Here is a 20612-nt window from a genome sequence, read left to right as displayed (position 1 = left end):
CCAATCTTCTGCAGGCCTTCCTGCTATTTGCTACAATGTCTCTGATATTGATACCTTGCTACAGATAACTGCGTTATCTCCAAACAGCGTACAGATAACTGCGTTATCTCCAAACAGCGTACAGAGCTTCTGACACTATCCACTAGAATGAGATTTTCACTCTGCAGCGGAGTGTGCGCTGATCTGAAACTTCCTGGCAGATTAAAACTGTGTGCCGGACCGAGACTTGAAACCGAGTTAGAGTCTCGGTCCAGCACACAGTTTTAATCTGCCAGGAAGTTTCTCTATCCACTAGATTGTTTATTTATTTTGTAAACAGTGTGATACTCCAGAAATTACCTTTAAATCTGTTGATTGTGTTCTGTAGAGAGTGACATGGTATTGGATCTGTAAAGATGATGTGTATGCCCTTAAAATTCTGTTCTAGAAAATTCTTATGTGATTATGAATAACAAGTATAATGTTAAAGCACATTTATTTAATCTGAAAGTCTAGTCCCTTTTTATTGGATTTATCTGCAGTCTGCTACAATAGTGATACTGCTATATATGTTTATACACTGAGGTGACAAAAGGCATGGGGTAACAATATGCATATACACATCTGGCACTAGTATCTCATACGCAAGGTGTAAAATGGCAGTGCATTGGCGGAGCTGCCATTTGTACTAAGGTGATTCATGTGAAATGGTTTCTGATATGATTATGGCTACACGATGGGAATTAACAGATTTTTATCATAAAATGGAAGTTGGAGCTAGATGCATAGGGCATTCCATTTTGGAAATCTTTAAGGAATTCAATATTCCAAGATCCACAGTGTCAAGAGTGTGCCAAGAATACCAAATGTCAGGCATTACCACTCACCACGAACAATGCAGTGGCCAACAACCCCACTTAATGTCCAAGAGCAACATTGTTTGCATAGAATTGTAGGTGCTAACAGACAAGCAACAGTTCGTGAAATAACTTCATGAAATAACTGCAGAGATCAATGTGGGATGTATGAAGAACATATCTCTTAGGACAGTGCGGGAAAATTTGGCGTTAAAGAGCTATGGCAGCAGACAACCAACAAGAGTGCCTGTGCTAACAGCATGGCATTGCCTTCAGTGCCACTCCTGGGCTCATAACCATATTGGTTGGATCCTAGACAACTGGAGAATCATGGCCTGATCAGAAAAGTCCCAATTTCAGTTGGTAAGGGCTATTGGTAGGGTTCGAGTGTGGCGTAGACCCCCATTAAGCCATGGTCCCTGGTTATGCAAGCTGGTGGTGGCTCCTTAATGGTAAGGGCTGTGTTTACATGGAATGGATTGGGTCCTCCGGTCCAACAGAACCAGTCATTGACTGGAGTCATCCTTTGCAGCCATTCATGGACTTCATGTTCCCAAAAAACAATGGAATTTTTATGGAAGACAGTGCACCATGTCACCATGCCACAATTATTCGCAATTGATTTATAGAACAGTCTAGATGATTCAGACAAATGATTGCGCTCCAAAATTACCCAACATGAATCCCATCGAACATTTATGGAACATAATTGGATGTCAGTTCATGCACAAAATCCTCCCAGGGCAACTTTTTTGCAATTATAGGCAGCTATAGAGGCAGCATGACTCAGTACTTCTGCAGGGGCTTCCTACAACTTGTTGAGTCCGTGCTACATCAAGTTTCTGCATTACAGTGGGCAAAAGAAGGTCCAACATGATATTTGGTGGTATCCCGTCACTTTTGTCTCCTCAGTGTATACAGATTTATATCTAAAATTACTGTTCAAACAGTTTCCTCAGAAGATGTCTTGCCATAAGACTGAATATTTCAGTAATTTGCTGTCACAATTTTACTGTCACATGCAACTGAAAGAGTAGCTAATTTTTATTACATGGTAGTTAACTATCATTATAACATAGAAGTTGAAATTTTCCAAACGAGAATAGTGTTTAGGAGCACTTAATTGATGTATAGCAGTGTAGTTTTTCAGAACTTGTAGGTATCATGTTTTTTCAGTACAAACAAGTTATTATTGTTGCTATTTTTTTTTTTAAATACAGGCCACAGCCGTACTATAGTAGGTGTGGAACAGCTGAAAGATGGAGGAATAAATCTCTTAGTGTTTGACCCCAGCCATACACCACACCAAATGGCTCAGTTTCAAAACACATCAACTGCAGTATCAGGCATGCGCCTTATACGGAAATCCTTAGCTTCAATGAAAGCTCGCCAGTACCAACTAGTCGCAGTATGTGGTATAATGGATACGGAACATGAATATCAGGTGAGGACGAAAGATTCATTGAGTCATATTTTACGTTTAAACATCTAAGTGAATCTGGCTACTTACGAAAGTTACAGATAGACAAATCTCTAGTTCATATAGCTGCTTTAATAGAATTTTTAACAAAAAAGAAAAACTTGAACTTTGTGCCTTCAGTTAACAGCTTGCAGTGAATGACTAAGCTACATGTCGTAGTGCTTTATGCAAGGTCGTCAACACTGAGGCCTTCAACTAAGCATGCAATTTTTCACCGTCATCAAATCTATAGTACCTTACTACTGACAATGTCATGTTTCCATAAAACTTTTGTCATGTCAGCGCTGATAACAGAGACTTTAAATTGTGTGTATGGAACAAAGATTGTACACTTGCGTAGGTTAATGTCGGCCTTGCTATATGAAACCTGCTGGGACAGTATATAGACACATTTGTGAGTTTCCTCGTGGTTGCCATGCCATTAGTCCCATTATCTTGAATAATCTGCATACTTAATCCCTTAATAGACAATTTGCGCCCATGTGTTTCCTATCAGTTTCTGATCAAATTTTATTCATACAGTGTGTCTGCCTCTTTGGTAAGTAGATTTTTCTGTCATTGTTTAATTCAGATAGTATCATGTTGAACCCTATGCATTTCATAGTTGAATGTAATTCTGTAATATTCTCTTTATACACAAGTAATAACTCAGGTAAGGTGGACTTTGCAATAACCAAATAAAGACGCGGGGAAAGAAATCTAATTACTATGTGGCATCATATAAAAAACACACACACAGAGTGGTGAGGGAGGCACACAAACATTTGAACTCTAGTTCTTCTATACTAAGAAAGAAAGAAAGAATATGCTGACTCTTGATATCCCGGTGTAACGAATTTTAATGCCCACTGGAAGAAATTGATTTACACAGTCACTAGAATTCGGCATTAACTATGAAGTAATGCAGTTACTGAGATATCGCCACACACAATTCCTCATATGAATGCTCCAGCCGATATCTCTTATTGCAGTGGAGATATAGAAGCCCACATGTTTGATAGTCTATCATTCTGGTATTCACTTCTGCTGCGCATAGTTGCTATCTTACCTGTCTCCGGATTGCCTCTGCTATTGCCTCGGTTTCTCATTCGGTCACTCTTTGGAATTTGTTTGCTTGTTGTTCACTCAGTCTTGTGTTGTCATTGTGAAGATCTCACAAAGGATACTTGACATTTGTTCCTTTTCCACTTTACCTCTGGGTCTAATTGGTCTTCCTTGACTTTAGTCTCAAGCTGGTTCGTCACATTCAGTATGAAATTCTGCTGTTTTGTGGCTACAGCAGTGACTAAATACCTGGAGTAGGACAAGTTTAAATGATATGTGATTTTAGTGTCTGCTGTATGATGCAATTTAACTGTACATGGTGATCATGTTACTGAAGGATTTTATGTATTGTAACTTTGAGAATAAAACTGAGCAGTCTTAAAATGTACAGAATCTATGGATAGATATCATTTGTGAATGAAATTAGCCAAAATAGAGAAATATTGTGATGTAGAACTTATAGTGGCAGAAAAGAGGAGCGACATCACATTGGTGGCCGAGACATCAACATGAGTTTATTCAAACTGCTGTGAGAGGAGTCTGGTCTTGTGAAATGAACAGTTATCCAGCTGGAAGATGCCATCACCATTACCAGGGTTGAAGTTATCAAGCATGAAGGAATGCAAGCGATCTGCAGTCATGTTTACATAATCCTCAGGTGTGATGGTGCTTTTGATTACTACCACAGGTCCCGTGCAAGTACAATTGAATAACACTATTTCTGTGGCACAGTGCATGTTTTGAGCAGCCATTTGCCTGGATGAGAGTGTATCTGGACATGACCGTCAACCTGGTGGATCAGGTGACATGAATCCATTGATCCACAGTCCGATCTTGATGATTCCATGTCCACTCCAGTTGTAATCTCTCCAGAGCCCCATGTTCAACAATTCGCACTGAACACTGTGCTCAGAAACACATACAGTTGCATCAGCATTGAACATTGTGTCACATCTGCTACAGATCACTGCCTACCCTGCTTCAAATGATGGACAAACCTCTGACCTCCGCATTCTATGAGGAGGCTTGGATGTCCAGCACCTTGTCACCTACTTGGTTCACCATTGGTCAACCACTTTCCACAAATGCTCACAGCAGTAGCACACAGACAGCTAATCAAGCCAGCCAGCTTATTGTTTCTGAGATGCTTGTCCCAGGTGGCAGACCATAAAAATATGCCCTTTGTCAAAGTCTCTTATGTCAGTGGATTTCCCCATTTGTGGCTCGTATCATCACTAGAATGATTCCCCACTTGTCTCTGCTCCACTTATACACTTTCCTTAGCATGTCACATGCCTACAATGCCACCAGGCAGCAGTCAGCCTCAGGGTGAGCAGTGGTTATAATATTTTGGCTACTCAGTATATAAAGAACTGTAGATGTAACAGTCCCCTTTCTATAATGTTTAAGATATTCACTTAAATCATTACTAGCTCCAAAGGAAAAATCTGTCCTTAGAAATGGATACACCACAATGGACTAAAAGCAAGTCATGAAAGCAATTATAAGGCACTTTTGTGATTATGAATAATCTCTTAGTCTGGGATTTATAGATTTTGAGAAATGTAGTGACTTCATTACCCCCCAAAATCTGGTACTAACAGCCTTCAAGAAATAAGACACTGTTTCAAGCATGTTAGTATTTAGATGTATATACTCACAGGGTGTGTCTAATGATAAGATCAATCCTTGATGAGATGGTAGAGGACCTTATTTGCTACAAAAAAATGGTAATACAATTTTTCCACGTTTATCACCACTTCAGAGCTACCAAAACAGCAAGTTTCTCTTTCCTTTGAATGCCAATACAAGTTAATGCATTTATCATGTTATTCATGTGTGTTGTCCCCATACATGAAAAAAGGAGCGTCTGGGAGATGGAGTGTGTGCACTCAGTATAGAATGTCACATGGTGCCAACCCTTGTGTAAATTCTGCCATTTGTGCACGGTTCTGTAGCTAAGTACAGCATTCAGTGTTACCGATATTGGTGCCCCCCCCCCTCCCCCCATTTTTTAAGCTTTGTGTGCTCCTGGATAAGATGACTGAAGCAATCACTTGCAAAGGTGAAGGCCATCTGTGAATATCAGCAGTGTTTACTAATGAGGAATACTGGAAAATACGACTTGTTTACAGTTTCTGTAATGATAATACCTACACATCATATTGGTCAACCAGGATCATGAAAAAGAAATTCTTGATACTGTTAGAAGCATGTCCATTTATCCAGATGAGGCATACTGGGTGACATCTTGGACTGTCTCATTCAGCTGCTTGGCGAATACTTCGTCAGTAAGGTCTTCATCTGTAACACCTGAACCCTGTCCAAGAATTGTACCCACAAGATTATGAACATGGTCTCACATACTGTCATTGATTATTACAGATGCTTAATGGTCAACCAAAATTCATGGGCCATGTCTTAGGGACTGAGAGTCAGGGATCAGAAGAGAGGGAATTATGAACAGACACAACGTACACATCTACACTGACAAGAATCCTCATGTAACTCATTCTGTATCAATCCAGATGAGATTCAGTGTTAATGTATGGGCAGGTATCCTCGGTGGTATGCTGTCTGGCCCATTCATGCTGGAGAACAGAATGGGTGTTGCTGATTACCTGCATCTCTTAGAAGGTGGGCGTATAACCATCTGGGGTGATACGCACCTACACGAAAAGACGACACCAATGGTATCAGCTAGGTGGTGCTCCGGCACATTTCCAACTATCAGTACACCTATGGTTGGATGACCATTTTCCAGCTACATGGATTGGAAGGGATGGTCTCATTCCTTGTCAAGCACAGTCCCCCAGTCTGACACCACTTGACTTCTTTCTATCGGGTTTTCTCAAAGGGTAAATGTACAGATTGGAGATAACATACAAAGAAGAGCTTGTTGCAAAGATTCATGCAATGGAAGTGGCAATATGTAAGGAGGGATTTGGTAAAGAGAGATCATGTGGCGTGCTGAAGCTTGTATTCATGTGAGAGGGGATATTTTGAGCATCTGTCTCAATAGGACTAAGACAAACCAAGTACAATGACATGTATTAATGTAATTTTTAAAGGAATTAAATGAATAAAATAAAATGAATAATATGAGAAATGCATTAATTGAGATTGGCATTCAAAGGAAAGAAAAACTCCCCCTTTTGGGCTTGCACACATAATTCCAAAACAGTAACAAAGACGGAAAAATTATATTAAAATTTTTGGTGCAAATAAAGTCCTCTATCATCTCATCAAGGATTGACTGTACCTTTTGATACACTCCTATCAAAAATAAAAGAGGAATCGGACAAGGATTAATAGAATAAAAAATCAATTTAGGTTGCCAATAATTTCTTTTTTATTGTACAACCGCTTTCAAAGTCTGAAATTACATCATCAGGCGCCACCTAATAATTATGAATGGCTACCTTTTTGGACTTATTCAGATCCCTCTAAACATTTACAATAACTCATTTCACATCAATTTGGTCCCACCATCAATTTGTTTCTCAACTTGTCACATTTAGATCCAAGTCCATTTAGAATTTCTGTTTGATGTTATTGAGAGTTTCTTGTAAAAGTTTTATATCCTCACTTACCAAGGTCTTCTTTTCCTATGAGTTCATTTCATGATTGTTCAACTTAAGTTACAATTTGGACATCCATCTGTTTAATTGTGTTTTCATTTTGTTCATCTGTTTGTCTATATTTTTAAACTGATGTAACATTGCTTGAGACATATCGTTAAATGCAGCATACATTGAAGACCACTAATAACTATTTTTTTTTTAATTTTTTTTTCAAATTGCAGAGTTAAGATAAATTCTTGTTCACCCAGTCTACCTCTGCCTCACATTATGCAATGGAAAGAGAAAAGGCAACGTGGTGCACCATACAATTTGTACTCGAAGTGATTTATGGTTCACAATAGCACTTCTTTTAAAGGACTTATATGAAGATGGTCTTTTGGACATGTCCGAAAGAACATACATCATCTCCATATAAGTATATAGTTCTGGCGATACCGGACGCACACATATTCTCCGAACTCTTACGGGACTTGGAAGAATGTCTTCCACGTGTAATGAGTGCGTTCAGGTGGGACACTACAAATGTAGTGTGTGGACATACAAGGTGAGAATGTGAGTCTCGCGGGAGGCGTGCACGAGATAGTCCCTGCAGTCGCACTATCCTCTGTGCCCTCGGTGGCTCAGATGGATAGAGCGTCTGCCATGTAAGCAGGAGATCCCGGGTTCGAGTCCTGGTCGGGGCACACATTTTCACCTGTCCCCATTGATCTATTTCAATGCCCGTGTGCAGCTGATGGTATTAATATAATTCTAATTTCTTTTAATGGAGGTCGACTGTGGTCATTTCATAATACAGGATATTAATATTTTTTGGGTGTATAGATTTCCAGCTGTTGTTCGCTGCAGACAGCCAGGAGAACGAATTAGTATTTTTGTACAGTCAGTATTTTAGTATGTTCTTAACAGCACCCCATTCTACTACTGTACACAATTTATGACTACAAGAATTATTTCCCAAATTCGATCTTTTTTGGTCTTCATTCACTCGGCTATTACATCACCAGCTCAGTCTAGCACTTATAAATTGTAAAGCTGACGTTTGTGTAAATTTTACTTCACAGTTTTGTGAATTTTAATAGCATTTTGTTTGCCTGGCCTTCTTAGTGTGAAACCATTATGCTTGTTAGGGAGTTAAGTTTAGATTTAATTGTAAACATAATTAATTATTGTGTAATGTTTACATAAGTCTTTTTCTCCTTCTTTACCATTGCGAGAAAATTCAAATTAAAAATGTTGAAATTAATAATGTTAATAAAATAGCTGACAAAACTGGTGGCATAATAAAGACCAAGAAATGTCAGATATGGGAAATAGTAAGTGAAGTTGAAAATTTGTGTTCAGTGGTAGGAGGGAGTGCCATGAATGATACACTAAAAATCCTTACTGGTGGGGTTGAGTGTGGGGATGGGGGTGCATTTGAAGTTCACTTTTTTGTGTTTTGCATGAACAGCTCTAAAACTGTGGCTTCTAACAAAAATGTATCCCAGCACTAAATTAAGTTTCTTGCAAAAAAAAATCGTGTTCATTTTTTCTCATGTGCTGTGTCTTCAGTGTTTTTTTTTTTTTTTTTTTTTTTTTCAGACCAACTTGAGATAGCTTCCCAACTTGATAGACCACAATTGTCCTGTATCAAACTGTTTTCTCCACTTCTTCTAAATCACTTTGGTATACTGTAAAAAGTTACTGTTATCACTCTGTGTAGCACCACATTTCAATAGCTTCTAACCCATTCCTGTTTGAACTGCTGATCATCCACGTTTCACTTCCATACAAGACAAATGCCTTCTGAAGAGATTTTGTAACACTTAGATTGACCTGAGATGTTAACAGATTCTGCTTTACCAGAGATACTTTTTTTTCTATTGGTAATCTGCATTTTGTATGCTCTCTACTCTGGCTGACGGGTCATTCCATATCAAATCACCCAATAAAAAATAAATTTTACACCCACCTCCTTAGATTTTAATGAAATTTGGCTCAAATGGTTCTAATGCCATCCTGTTACTGTTATCACTCTGTGTAGCACCACATTTCAATAGCTTCTAACCCATTCCTGTTTGAACTGCTGATCATCCACGTTTCACTTCCATACAAGACAAATGCCTTCTGAAGAGATTTTGTAACACTTAGATTGACCTGAGATGTTAACAGATTCTGCTTTACCAGAGATACTTTTTTTTCTATTGGTAATCTGCATTTTGTATGCTCTCTACTCTGGCTGACGGGTCATTCCATATCAAATCACCCAATAAAAAATAAATTTTACACCCACCTCCTTAGATTTTAATGAAATTTGGCTCAAATGGTTCTAATGCCATCCTGACAACACCTGCAAATTTTTTTTGCTGTATCTCTTATAGTTTTTTTTATATACATTTTTAAAGTTTTTACGTTTTGCGTTTTCTGAACCTTTGGAAATGGTAAATTTAATTTGTATTCAAAACTTTAAAATTGCTTATCTTAAAAACTCTTTTAGATAACATCATGAATTTTTGCAGCAAGTTTATTTATTATACATATTTGAAGATAAAAATGATACTATTAAAATATATTAATATTTTCTATGAAAAAATATATATATATGTATTTTTTTTTATTTTTTTTAACGGATGTTTTGTTTTATAAGAATTGCAATATCTAGAGTCTCAGACCTGATAGAATGCTCAAATTTGTTTTAATTTACTCTTAAACATATAGGCTACTTGATAAAACAAAAATAATGATGGCTTTTTAACATGTTTATTAATTATGGTAGATTACATTAGAATTATGTACAAAGATAGTGTACTTACGACACTTATGTATAACCCAACTGATTGCTTGAAACATTGAATGTTTTGAGTAATTTTGTCTTTTTAATAAACATTAATGCTGATTCAAACTGTTTTTCCACTTCATCCAAGAGCTTTCAGTTCTTTTGATACCGTCTTTTTTGAAGTAATACATTCTTCCAGTGCCGCTTGATTGAGGTGCGTCTACTACACAGACTATGTGCTCCAAAGGCGCTATGCAAGAATCTTCTCTTTCAGGCCAATAAAATGATGCAGCTGGTCCTGAAGGATGTAGAAATAGAATTTCTGCATCTTCTTCATCATTGAATATTGTTTTTACCTGTCCAGAGTACCAGTTACCATCATGATTTGCATGGTTCAACACGAACCCAATCAGAAGAAGAATGGAAGGAAAAGACTAAGGAGGGTTTTACACTATCTGTAGTCCTTCTAATTTCAAGGTTGTTTGTTGGAAGTGCTTTGAAGTTATGAAAACTTCTTGTTCCAGGAATGGTTCGGGTTGCTGAAAAAACGTTTTTCTAGTTTTAACCGTAGCAAATCAGCTTCTTTTTTGTCAATAAAGTGAAAATGAATGTTTTCAATATTTTTTTCACGAAACTTGTACACATCGATTGCTGTCATTATTTGTTCTTCATCTGAAAGCTGTAGACTGGCTTTCCTTAAAATTCTTTTAATAGTTCCTCCTAGGCCATCACAAATTAACTTCCCATGACTTGTTGCAAAAAAAGAGTGTTGGGCCTTCAAATTAAAGTCTCTCAAGTGTTCAGTCAAATTTTTAAAACTGTTTCTATTTTTGTACTGCCCAGCACAACCATCTGTAAAGTAGTGAACTGAGTCAGTGTCAGTATGATGTAATGACAGCCACTTTGTAATTTCTTTTTGTACAAAGTTAACAAAACCAGTGTCATGTTCTTGGTCATCACTAATAAAACAGTGGTTGGAAACAAAAACATTGTTTTCCTCATTTCCTAGGAAAACTCCAACTGGGTGTAGAGTACAAGCACCTCTATTCCAGTGGTAACTTTGGATCTCATTTTGTATAACAAAGGAATAATTTTCACTGAAATCCATCACAATAATTGCTGTTTTGGGTGGTGGGTCTTCTTTCAATCTTTTAAAGGCTGCTGATTGGGATTTTGCTATAAACGAGTGCGGGGTGAGCTTTTCCAATGACCTAACCAATAAAGAAATGTAGTCTTCAACACTGATAGACTGTTTGATCATTTCTACCCTGTCTGTGTTAACCCACTGACTGATTACAATTACTTCTTCTAAATCATAATCTTCACTTAGTTTTTCAGTTAAGTACTCAGTTAGTGCAGTACTTGCAGGACAGCTGTCGCAATGATGTAGCATGCAGTTTTGGTTTTCCGTGTTGCACACAAGCATCTTAATTAGGTCTTTATAAGATTCTTCAATTTTCACAGCATCCAATAATAGTTTAACATTCTGGTGGATACTGCATACACATACAGTGTGTGTGCCTGCAGCACCAGCAAGGATACACCATTTAGGTCTTAAGAAACAAAATTTTGAAAGTCCTACTTCTACCTTGGGATTATCCCGTTTGAAAGAATAATAGAGTTCTCTCAAGTTACACAAAATGAGTCTTTTTTGCATGTACACATTTTTTTGAACACTTACTTTGTCTTTTGTTCCAGGTAGCACTCTGGAACTTTCATCCTTTTCATAAAAATCTGTTACAAGTCTTACTGTATTTTCAGAAAGAGTTTTACCTTTTTTTGGACCAGGAGTTTCCAAAATACCCTTTTCAGATTTTAACTTTCTAGCTTGTCGCACCATGTACTCACTTACATTAAATTCTTTCATCACTTTATTTCGACTCCAAGAATCTGGAGCCAAGGTCAGAATCTGGATTTTTCTGGACCTCCAACAGATGACATCTTCTCTTTCATAAGAGAAATCATTACATCAAAATCCTTTGCTTTCTCAACCACACTTGTATCTTCTTCGTCATCATCAGAACTTGGTGCATCATATTTTAATGCTTTTGGAACCGCTTTTTTTGCAGTCTTTTCAATACTACTAACCTTCCTTTTAAAATAAGACCCTTTACTTTGTTCTGACAAGCCATGAAGCTTTATCGGTGTTAAACCTAAATTATCAAGAGCAATGTTTGTTTGTACGAGGGATTCATTTCTGGATTCCAATGATTCTAATTCAACCATGACTTCATCATCTGTTTCACTTTCATTGACTTCAACTCTTAATTTTTCCTCACAAAAGTTATGGCATGTTGAGCAAAGCTTTCGTCCAGGTTTTATGCTACTATTTTTTGTCAGTAATTGTTTAGAAAGATCCAAGCCTACACTTCTCAACGACTTTTTAGTGGGTCTACACATGTTGTTTGATACTTTTCAAAAACATTTAAAAAGTAGTAGCTGTGGTGTGAACATATATTCTTAAATTCACACAGATTAATTCCAGATCGTAAGTGGATCGAATTTTTTTCTTCCTCAGTCAATTCACGTACCGGTTGTAACTTTTTTGAAGGTGTGTAGGTTGTTTGGAAACAGTCAGATTTTTTAAATAACCCTACGCTACAGGTTTGAATATCTGACATACTGATTTCACTTTTGGTCTGATTACTGTTCTGGTTACTTTTACAGGATATTGGAAAAGAATCTCTGTAAACTAAGTAACAGTACTTACTGAAAGTTCAAATAAACTTAATAAAATACTATCCAAGCACTATTTAACACTGTAATAATTTTTTACTTCAAAACACAGGAATAACAAAACAAAATCCAAGCATACATTGTTACTCCAAGAAGACAAAAACATATTTTTGGTGTCTAAGTCACTTGGTACTTTTTATTTTTAAAATATAATTAATATTATTTAAAAAATTAGATAACTATTGAACAGGTTAAAAAGCCAACATAATTTTTCTTTTATCTAATAGCCTATACAATTAAGAGTATTTTAAAACAAATTTGAGCTTTCTATCAGGTCTGAGACTCTAGATATTGCAGTTTTTGTAAAACTAAACAAAAAAAAAAAAAAAAATCCAACAACTACTTGTAATTTTTTTTTCATTTGGAAGATTTTAATATATCTTTATGGTAATTTTTTAAAATTTAGATATAATACACAAACTTATTCCACAATTTCATACTGATATCTTGAGTATTCTTTAACATACAAATTTTTTTAGTTGTGAGGACACGTTTAAGTTACGATTTCCGACTGCTGAAACAACGCCAAATCTAAAAACTTTAAAAATTTATAAAAAAAAAACTATAAGAGACAGAGCAAAATAATTTTACAAGTGCTTTCAGGATGATAAAAGAAGTAATTGTACCAAGTTTCATCAAAATCTGACATGGTTGGTGTCAATTTTACAAGTGCTTTCAGGATGATAAAAGAAGTAATTGTACCAAGTTTCATCAAAATCTGACATGGTTGGTGTCAAGGCCTGGGTGACTTGACATGGAATGACCCTGACATAAGTTATTTTGCTGCCCAATTAGCGAAACTCAGTTACTATGTTTAGTATCTCATTTCCTATTCTAACTCCCTCAGCACCACCTGGTTTAATTTGACTAGTTACCATTACTCTTGTTTTACTTTTGTTGATGATCATGTTATAATGTTTTTCTCCAAGATACTATCCATTCTGTTCAGTTGCTCTTCCAAGTCCTTTGCTGTCTCTGACAGTTTTACAGTGTCATCAGCAAACCTCAAAGTTTTTATTTCTTCTCCATGAACTTCAATTCCCATTCCAACTTTCTCCTTGATTTCCTTCACAGCTTGCCCAGTGTACAGATTGAACAATGTTTGAGATAGGATACAAACCTGTCTCACACTACAGCTTCCCTTTCATGACCTTCGACTCTTATAACTGCAGTCTCAATTCTGTGCAAGTTGTAGATAACCTTTTTGTCCCTGTATTTTATCTCCACTGCCTTTAGAATTTCAAAAAGTTTAGTCCAGTCAACATTGTCAAAAGCTTTCTCTAAATCTACAAATTCTATAAATGTTGATTTCCCTTTCTTCAACCTATCTTCTAGAATAAGTTGTTGGGTCAGTATTGCCTCATATGTTCATACATTTCTCTGGAACCAGCTTCTGCCAGTATTTTCATTCTTTTGTAAATAATTTGTGCCAATTTTGGCAGCCATGATTTATGAAACTGAACTAATGGTTTTGTAATATTCGCATCCTTCAGAACTTGCCTTCTTTTTAATTGGCATTATTAAATTCTTCATGGAGTCTAGAGGAATTTTTTCCTATCTCATATATCTTGTACACCAGGTGGGACAGATTTTTTCATGGTTGGCTCTTTCAAGGATCTCAATCTTTCTGAGGGAATACTGTTTATGCAAGGAGTCTTCACTTAGGTCTTTTAGTGCTTTGTCAAATTCTCACAGTATCATATCTCACATCTCATCTTCGCCTACATCATCTTCTCTTTCTATAATATTCTCCACCTGTTGGTTTTCCTTCTATAGACACTCTGTAGGGTGGTATATTGATATTAAAATGTGCCATACTCCTGTGCCTTTTACAATCTCTCTACACCACAAATTGAGTGCCATTATGAGTAAGACATTTATGACATTTCCTACACATGTAAAATATTACTGTTAAAACTACAATAACTGTATATGAATAGTTTTAAATAATAAAATAATAAATTTATAAGTGCCATAATTTAGTAGGTGTTTCCTATATGTATTCACCATTGACATTACTAAGTCACTATCCTGGAACCCGGTACCATTTGCAGGTTGTCTGTCTGATGGCTTCAGGGGCAGCAAAAATTTGATGTTCATTGTCTTGTGTAGCTATTGACCAAATTTTAAAATACTGAATGCTGTCATAATCCATTCACTAAGAGGTAGAATCTTACGTTAAAAGTTTAACACAGTAATATAAGCATTACAGTTAAAAATTGTGTGTTTTTCTTGAGGCAGCATAACAGAGTAATGAAATTGATTCATCTAGTATTTGAGAATGAGACCAAGTGAGGTGGCACAGTGGTTTGTGCAATGGATTTGCGTTTGGAAAGATGACAGTTCAAATTCACATCCGACCATCCAGATTTAAGTTTTCCGTGATTTACCAAAATTGCTCCAGGCAAGTGCCAGAATGGTTCCTTTGAAAGGCCACAGACAATTTCCTTCTCCATTCTGAGCTTATGCTCCATCTCAAAAGACTTTAATGTGAATGAGATATTAAATCCTAATCTTCCTTCTACATCTACATCTCCATCTATATATACGTACATATTCTGTAAGTCAGTGGATTATGCATGGCAGGGGTACCTTGCACCACTTACACTGTTGGAAAAAAAAATTTGCAATACCGAAAATTAATTAATGTAGTGTGATGAAATTTCAAGAATACATTTGTCTAGTAACATATTTAAGTGATTAACACTGTAAGGTCATAGGTTAATATATGCATGAGATACGCCTTTCAAGTGTGAAATGCTGGTACACTAATAATCAATGTAACTGTCAGAATGTTGCATGCCTTGTGTTTTACAGGTTCAAATTTCAATTTGTAGTAAAGAGGTCCATGATTGTTGCTCTTGGCCGATCCATGCAGGGAAGGTTAATGCTGGTTATGGATGACACTGGAATTGTCATCCTGTGATGTCCCATATGTGCTCGATTGGAGATAGATCTGGTGATTGGGCAGGTCAAGGCAACATGTTGAAACTCCTTAGACCATGCTGGGTTACAGTAGCGGTATGTGGGTGAGCGTTACCCTGTTGAACACAACAGACCTCCACCCTGCCATCCAGTGAGCTCTCGCGGAGTGAGGTGGACAGTGGTTAGCACACTGGACTTGCATTTGGGAGGACAACAGTTCAAACCTACTTCCTGCTACTCAGATTTAGGTTTTCTGTGATTTGCCTAAACCACTCCAGGCAAATGCTGAGGTGGTTCCTTTGAAAGGGCATGGCCCATTTCCTTTCCCATCCTTGACACATTCTGAGCTTGTGCTCCATCTCTAATGACGTCATTGTCAACAGGACTTAAACCCAATCTGCCATGTTCTCTCCAATGACTTCTTGCTTGACACCACTGAAGTCGCAGGTAGTTTGGGGTTAGTGGAATGCACACTACAAGGCGTCTGGCTAGGACCTGTCCTTGAAGTAACTGATTTGCAACAGTTCGATGTGTCAGTGTGGTGTCAACTGCTGCTTCAGAGGCAGTACGATGTGCCAGAGCCTTACACCAAATATGATGATCTTCCCTCTTAGTAGTGCCTTGTGACCATCCAGAGCCCCGCCCCGTCTTCTTGTGACCACACATTCTCATGAACACCATTATCAGTCTTCATGTATGGTGGCTACACTCCTGCCAAGTTTTTCTGCAATATCATGAAAGGAATATCCAGCTTCTTGTAGTCCTGATACACAACCTTATTCAAACCCATTGGGGTGTTGATAATGGTGTCTTTGTCCCCTTAAGGGCTTACATCAACTCACGACGTTCAATCTCAAAGGTAACTAATGCTCATGACCATTATAGTGTGTATTTAAAACGAACCTGATTTGCGTCCTCGTAGTGGCACTACTAGTGCTCCTCTTATGTGACTGATGTGAAATTTGAATAGACATCATATGTTGGATGTAGGAACACGCTTATCATTTTTCATTTATGTTGCACAACTCATTCTTTGTGATTTTTTTTCCATCAGTGTAGTCTTTTTCCCATCCTGTGCAACTCGAGGATGGAAAAAAATACTGTCTATTTACCTCTGTATGAGCCCTAATTTCTCTTATCATATATTCATGGTCCTTACGTAAAATGTATGTTGATGGCAATAGAATTCGTCTGCAGCCAGCTTCAAATGTTTGTTTTCTAAATTTTCTCAGTAGTGTCTTGCATAAAGAATGTCGTCTTCCCTCCAGGGATTTGTCAGTAAACAGCTGCAAATTGCTGCTCACACTGTCCTTTAATTTGACCTTGTGGGGAAACCACACACTTCAGTAATACTCAAGATTGGGTCACACTAGTGTTCTATACACAGTACTGTTTATGGATGGGCTACCCACTCCTAAAATTCCTTGAGGATGAGAATACTTACTGATTTCCAACAAACTTTGCACATAATTCCAAACCCTCAACAAAACCTTTTCTACATCTACATACATACTCCGCAATCCACCAACGGTGTGTGGCGAAGGGTACCTCGTACCACAACTAGCATCTTCTCTCCCTGTTCCACTCCCAAACAGAACGAGGGAAAAATGACTGCCTATATGCCTCTGTACAAGCCCTAATCTCTCTTCTCTTATCTTATCTTTGTAGTCTTTTCGCGAAATGTAAGTTGGCGGCAGTAAAATTTTACTGCAGTCAGCCTCAAATGCTGGTTCTCTAAATTTCCTCAGTAGCGATTCACGAAAAGAATGCTCCTTTCCTCTAGAGACTCCCACCCGAGTTCCTGAAGCATTTCCATAACACTCGCGTGATGATCAAACCTACCAGTAACAAATCTAGCAGCCCGCCTCTGAATTGCTTCTATGTCCTCCCTCAATCTGACCTGATAGGGATCCCAAACGCTCGAGCAATACTCAAGAATAGGTCTTATTAGTGTTTTATAAGTGGTCTCCTTTACAGATGAACCACATCTTCCCAAAATTCTACCAATGAACCGAAGACGACTATCCACCATCCCCACAACTGCCATTACGTGCTTGTCCCACTTCAATCGCTCTGTAATGTCACGCCCAAATATTTAATCGACGTGACTGTGTCAAGCGCTACACTACTAATGGAGTATTCAAACATTACGGGATTCTTGTACCTATTCATCTGCATTAATTTACATTTATCTATATTTGGAGTTAGCTGCCATTCTTTACACCAATCACAAATCCTGTCCAAGTCATCTTGTATCCTCCTACAGTTACTCAACGACGACACCTTCCCATACACCACAGCATCATCAGAAAACAGCCGCACATTGCTATCCACCCTGTCCAAAAGATCATTTATGTAGATAGAAAACAACAGCGGACCTACCACACTTCCCTGGGGCACTCCAGATGATACCCTCACCTCCGATGAACACTCACCATCGAGGACAACGTACTGGGTTCTATTCTCACTGACAGCCCTCCCTGCCACCTGGTAAAACTTAATCGTAGCTAGCACATGGTTTAAGAATCATGAAAGAAAGCTGTATATGTGGACAAGGCCTGGAGACATTGGAAAGTTTCAGATAGATTATATAATGGTAAGACAGAGATTTAGGAACCAGGTTTTAAATTGTAAGACATTACCAGGGGCAGATGTTGACTCTGACCACAATTTATTGGTTATGAACTGTAGACTAAAACTGAAGAAACTGCAAAAAAGTAGGAATTTAAGGAGATGGGACCTGGATAAACTGAAAGAACCAGAGGCTGTAGAAAGTTTCAGAGAGAGCATTAGGAAACAATTGACAAGAACAAGAGAAAGAACTTCAGTAGAAGAAAATTGGGCAGCTTTGAGAGATGAAATAGTGAAGGCAGCAGAGGATCAAGTAGGTAAAAAGGGGAGGGCTAGTAGAAATCCTTGGGTAACAGAAGAGATACTGAATGTAATTGATGAAAGGAGAAAATATAAAAATGCAGTAAATGAAGCAGACAAAAAGAAGTATGCACATTCTGATGTTCTGACAACTTAAAGTGTGAGTGTGGGTGTGGGTTATACTGATTTATTTCCCCAAACCACATTCCACTTCTTTACGAGGTGAGTTACTTGGAATTTTTCAGCCCCTCTTCTTTACAGGATAATCAGCTGCTGGAGAATCTCTTGACTTCTTCTCCATCAAACAGAGCTAGGTGCAGGAACGTTTAACCTCTTTATACTTATAAAATGAGTAGACATACAAACTTTCCTTTTCACAAGTTAACGATGTATTTGACTTTCATGGGCAACATAATTCACACTTTCAGTATACATATGCAACTTTCTGTAAGTATCTCTTACCTCGAACATTAGAAACAAAATGAGTTACAGTTAAAAGAAAGTTGGCTTGACTACCATGACTTTCTTAAAAAGAATCAGAAAATACGTCTTGCCTCTGACACGGGTGAGTCAAGAGTCTATATGAGTACCTTTTTTTACCCTAATATACATTTCTATGTATACCATAATTAAGTATTTTCTGGTAAAGCTATAAATTTATTTTAAACTTTGCATTCATTCTTTAATATATCATTCGCTCCCTAGAGTCTTCCTCTTCTTCTCAGCTTCTGTACTTTCAATGGATATTATGTCTATATATACTGCTTATGTCCCCCTATCCTTCAATTCATCAGAGGTTTTTATTGCACTTATGTTTGTTAATGATGAACCTGACTAATTCTACTCCTACTTTTGTTTTCTTTCTTTGCTCGTGCCTCTCTCTTATTTATCCATTACTCATTACTACTTTATAGTTATTTGTTATGTATGTGCACCTCTTCTTATGTGTATTTGATGTAGAACAGTCATAACTCCTCATATATGTGCGCATAATTCCCTGTGTACACACCTTTTCCCCTACAACACCTGGCGGTTCTCACATTGTGATAGGCTTTGTCTTATATAATATAATGTTGGCGTAGAAGTGTATATTTGTGTATATGTGGATGTATGTTCATGTAGTCTGATTCCTCGGCCTTCTTATCTAAAGATAAGATGTAGGTTATTAGCAACCACTGAAATAAGGAAGGACTTCAGCGATAGTAGTTTATGAATATGGAAAGAGGGAAAAGAGAGGCAGGTCCTCAAGATGAGAAATAAGAAAGGGAAATATAGATGTGATTGCTAGGATCGAAGAAGAGAAAGAAGATACCCCAAAGACAGGAAACCCTTCCCACCCCCCTTCCCCAGGATCCCTACCTCTCAGGTACTTGAGTGTGGTGTTAAATCATCTCCTACAGAACGGACTTGTCCCACCTTCACCCTTGAAGTCCGCGAAGGAAATCCTAGCCACCCTATGGAAACGGCAAATGGTGAAGAATCAGACACTCTTGTTTGTGAGGGTTGTTTGAAAGGTGTGATGTGTGTTTTGTGTTAGTCGTGATTTATCTGTTCTTGTAAACCATGCTTTTTAGCTACAATACTCACCCCTTTCAAAATTTATGCAAACTCTCCCATCTATATGACATCTCATGAAAGGTATAAAACACTCTATACAAAATAGAAAATCTATGCACTATGGTATAACAGTTGTTCAGGTAGTCAGATCATATTATATTTTTCACAAATATAATGCTCTATCCAATTTGTTTCATTGAGGCATCACTTTTCTGTTTCTTCCCCCCCCCCCCCCTTCCTTCCCCCCCCCCCCTCCTTCCCCCCCCCCCCTCGTAAGTCGGTCTCATTTTATGGTCATATTCAGATTTTTTTTTTTAATAAGATTACATGATAGTTCTTGATTTTTAAAGGACTTCGGTGCAGGAAAACTACTTTGGAAAAAACACTGAAAACAACTCGGGATCCGACGGTCGTCACTCTGCCTTTTAACTCAGAATGTTAACGTCCCTGGGGGATAGATGACAGAATAGTTGAAGATTTTAAAGGACTTCGGTGCAAGAAACTATTTGGAAATAACAATGAAAACAACCCGGGAACCGACGGTCATCACTCCGCCCGTTAACTTAGAAAGTTAACGCCCCTGGGGGACAGATGACTCAGCCGGATCCCATGGCTCTGATATTAACTTTTCTTGTACACTGGCAAACCAGTAATTTTCTTTAAATTTCTTTTGAAAGTTTTCCCAAGAGGTAAAATACTCAACATTTACAGTACCCCATTCTGAGGCTTCCCCAAGAATGTACCCCACAGCAGATTTGATCTTCTTAGAATCTTTCCAAGTTTTTGGTAATGCTTGGTTAAACCTTTTTAAGAAATGGGTCGGA

General features: G+C 37.7%; 1 protein-coding gene and 1 non-coding gene across 2 annotated transcripts in view; both read left to right on the top strand.

Annotated features, from left to right (window-relative positions):
* The window catches only part of LOC124777179 (zinc finger-containing ubiquitin peptidase 1-like), a 176516-nt gene that overhangs the window by 136676 nt on the left and 19228 nt on the right, over positions 1-20612 (top strand). The window contains 1 exon segment of the mRNA XM_047252490.1: positions 2057-2280. Within this exon segment, the coding sequence (XP_047108446.1) occupies positions 2057-2280 (224 nt within the window).
* Trnat-ugu lies at positions 7553-7627 on the top strand. The gene has a single exon. It is a non-coding gene; the product is annotated as a tRNA-Thr (tRNA).

Source organism: Schistocerca piceifrons, chromosome 2, assembly GCF_021461385.2.
Source record: "Schistocerca piceifrons isolate TAMUIC-IGC-003096 chromosome 2, iqSchPice1.1, whole genome shotgun sequence".
NCBI lineage: Eukaryota > Metazoa > Arthropoda > Insecta > Orthoptera > Acrididae > Schistocerca > Schistocerca piceifrons.
This window is presented reverse-complemented; position numbering and strand designations above follow the sequence as displayed.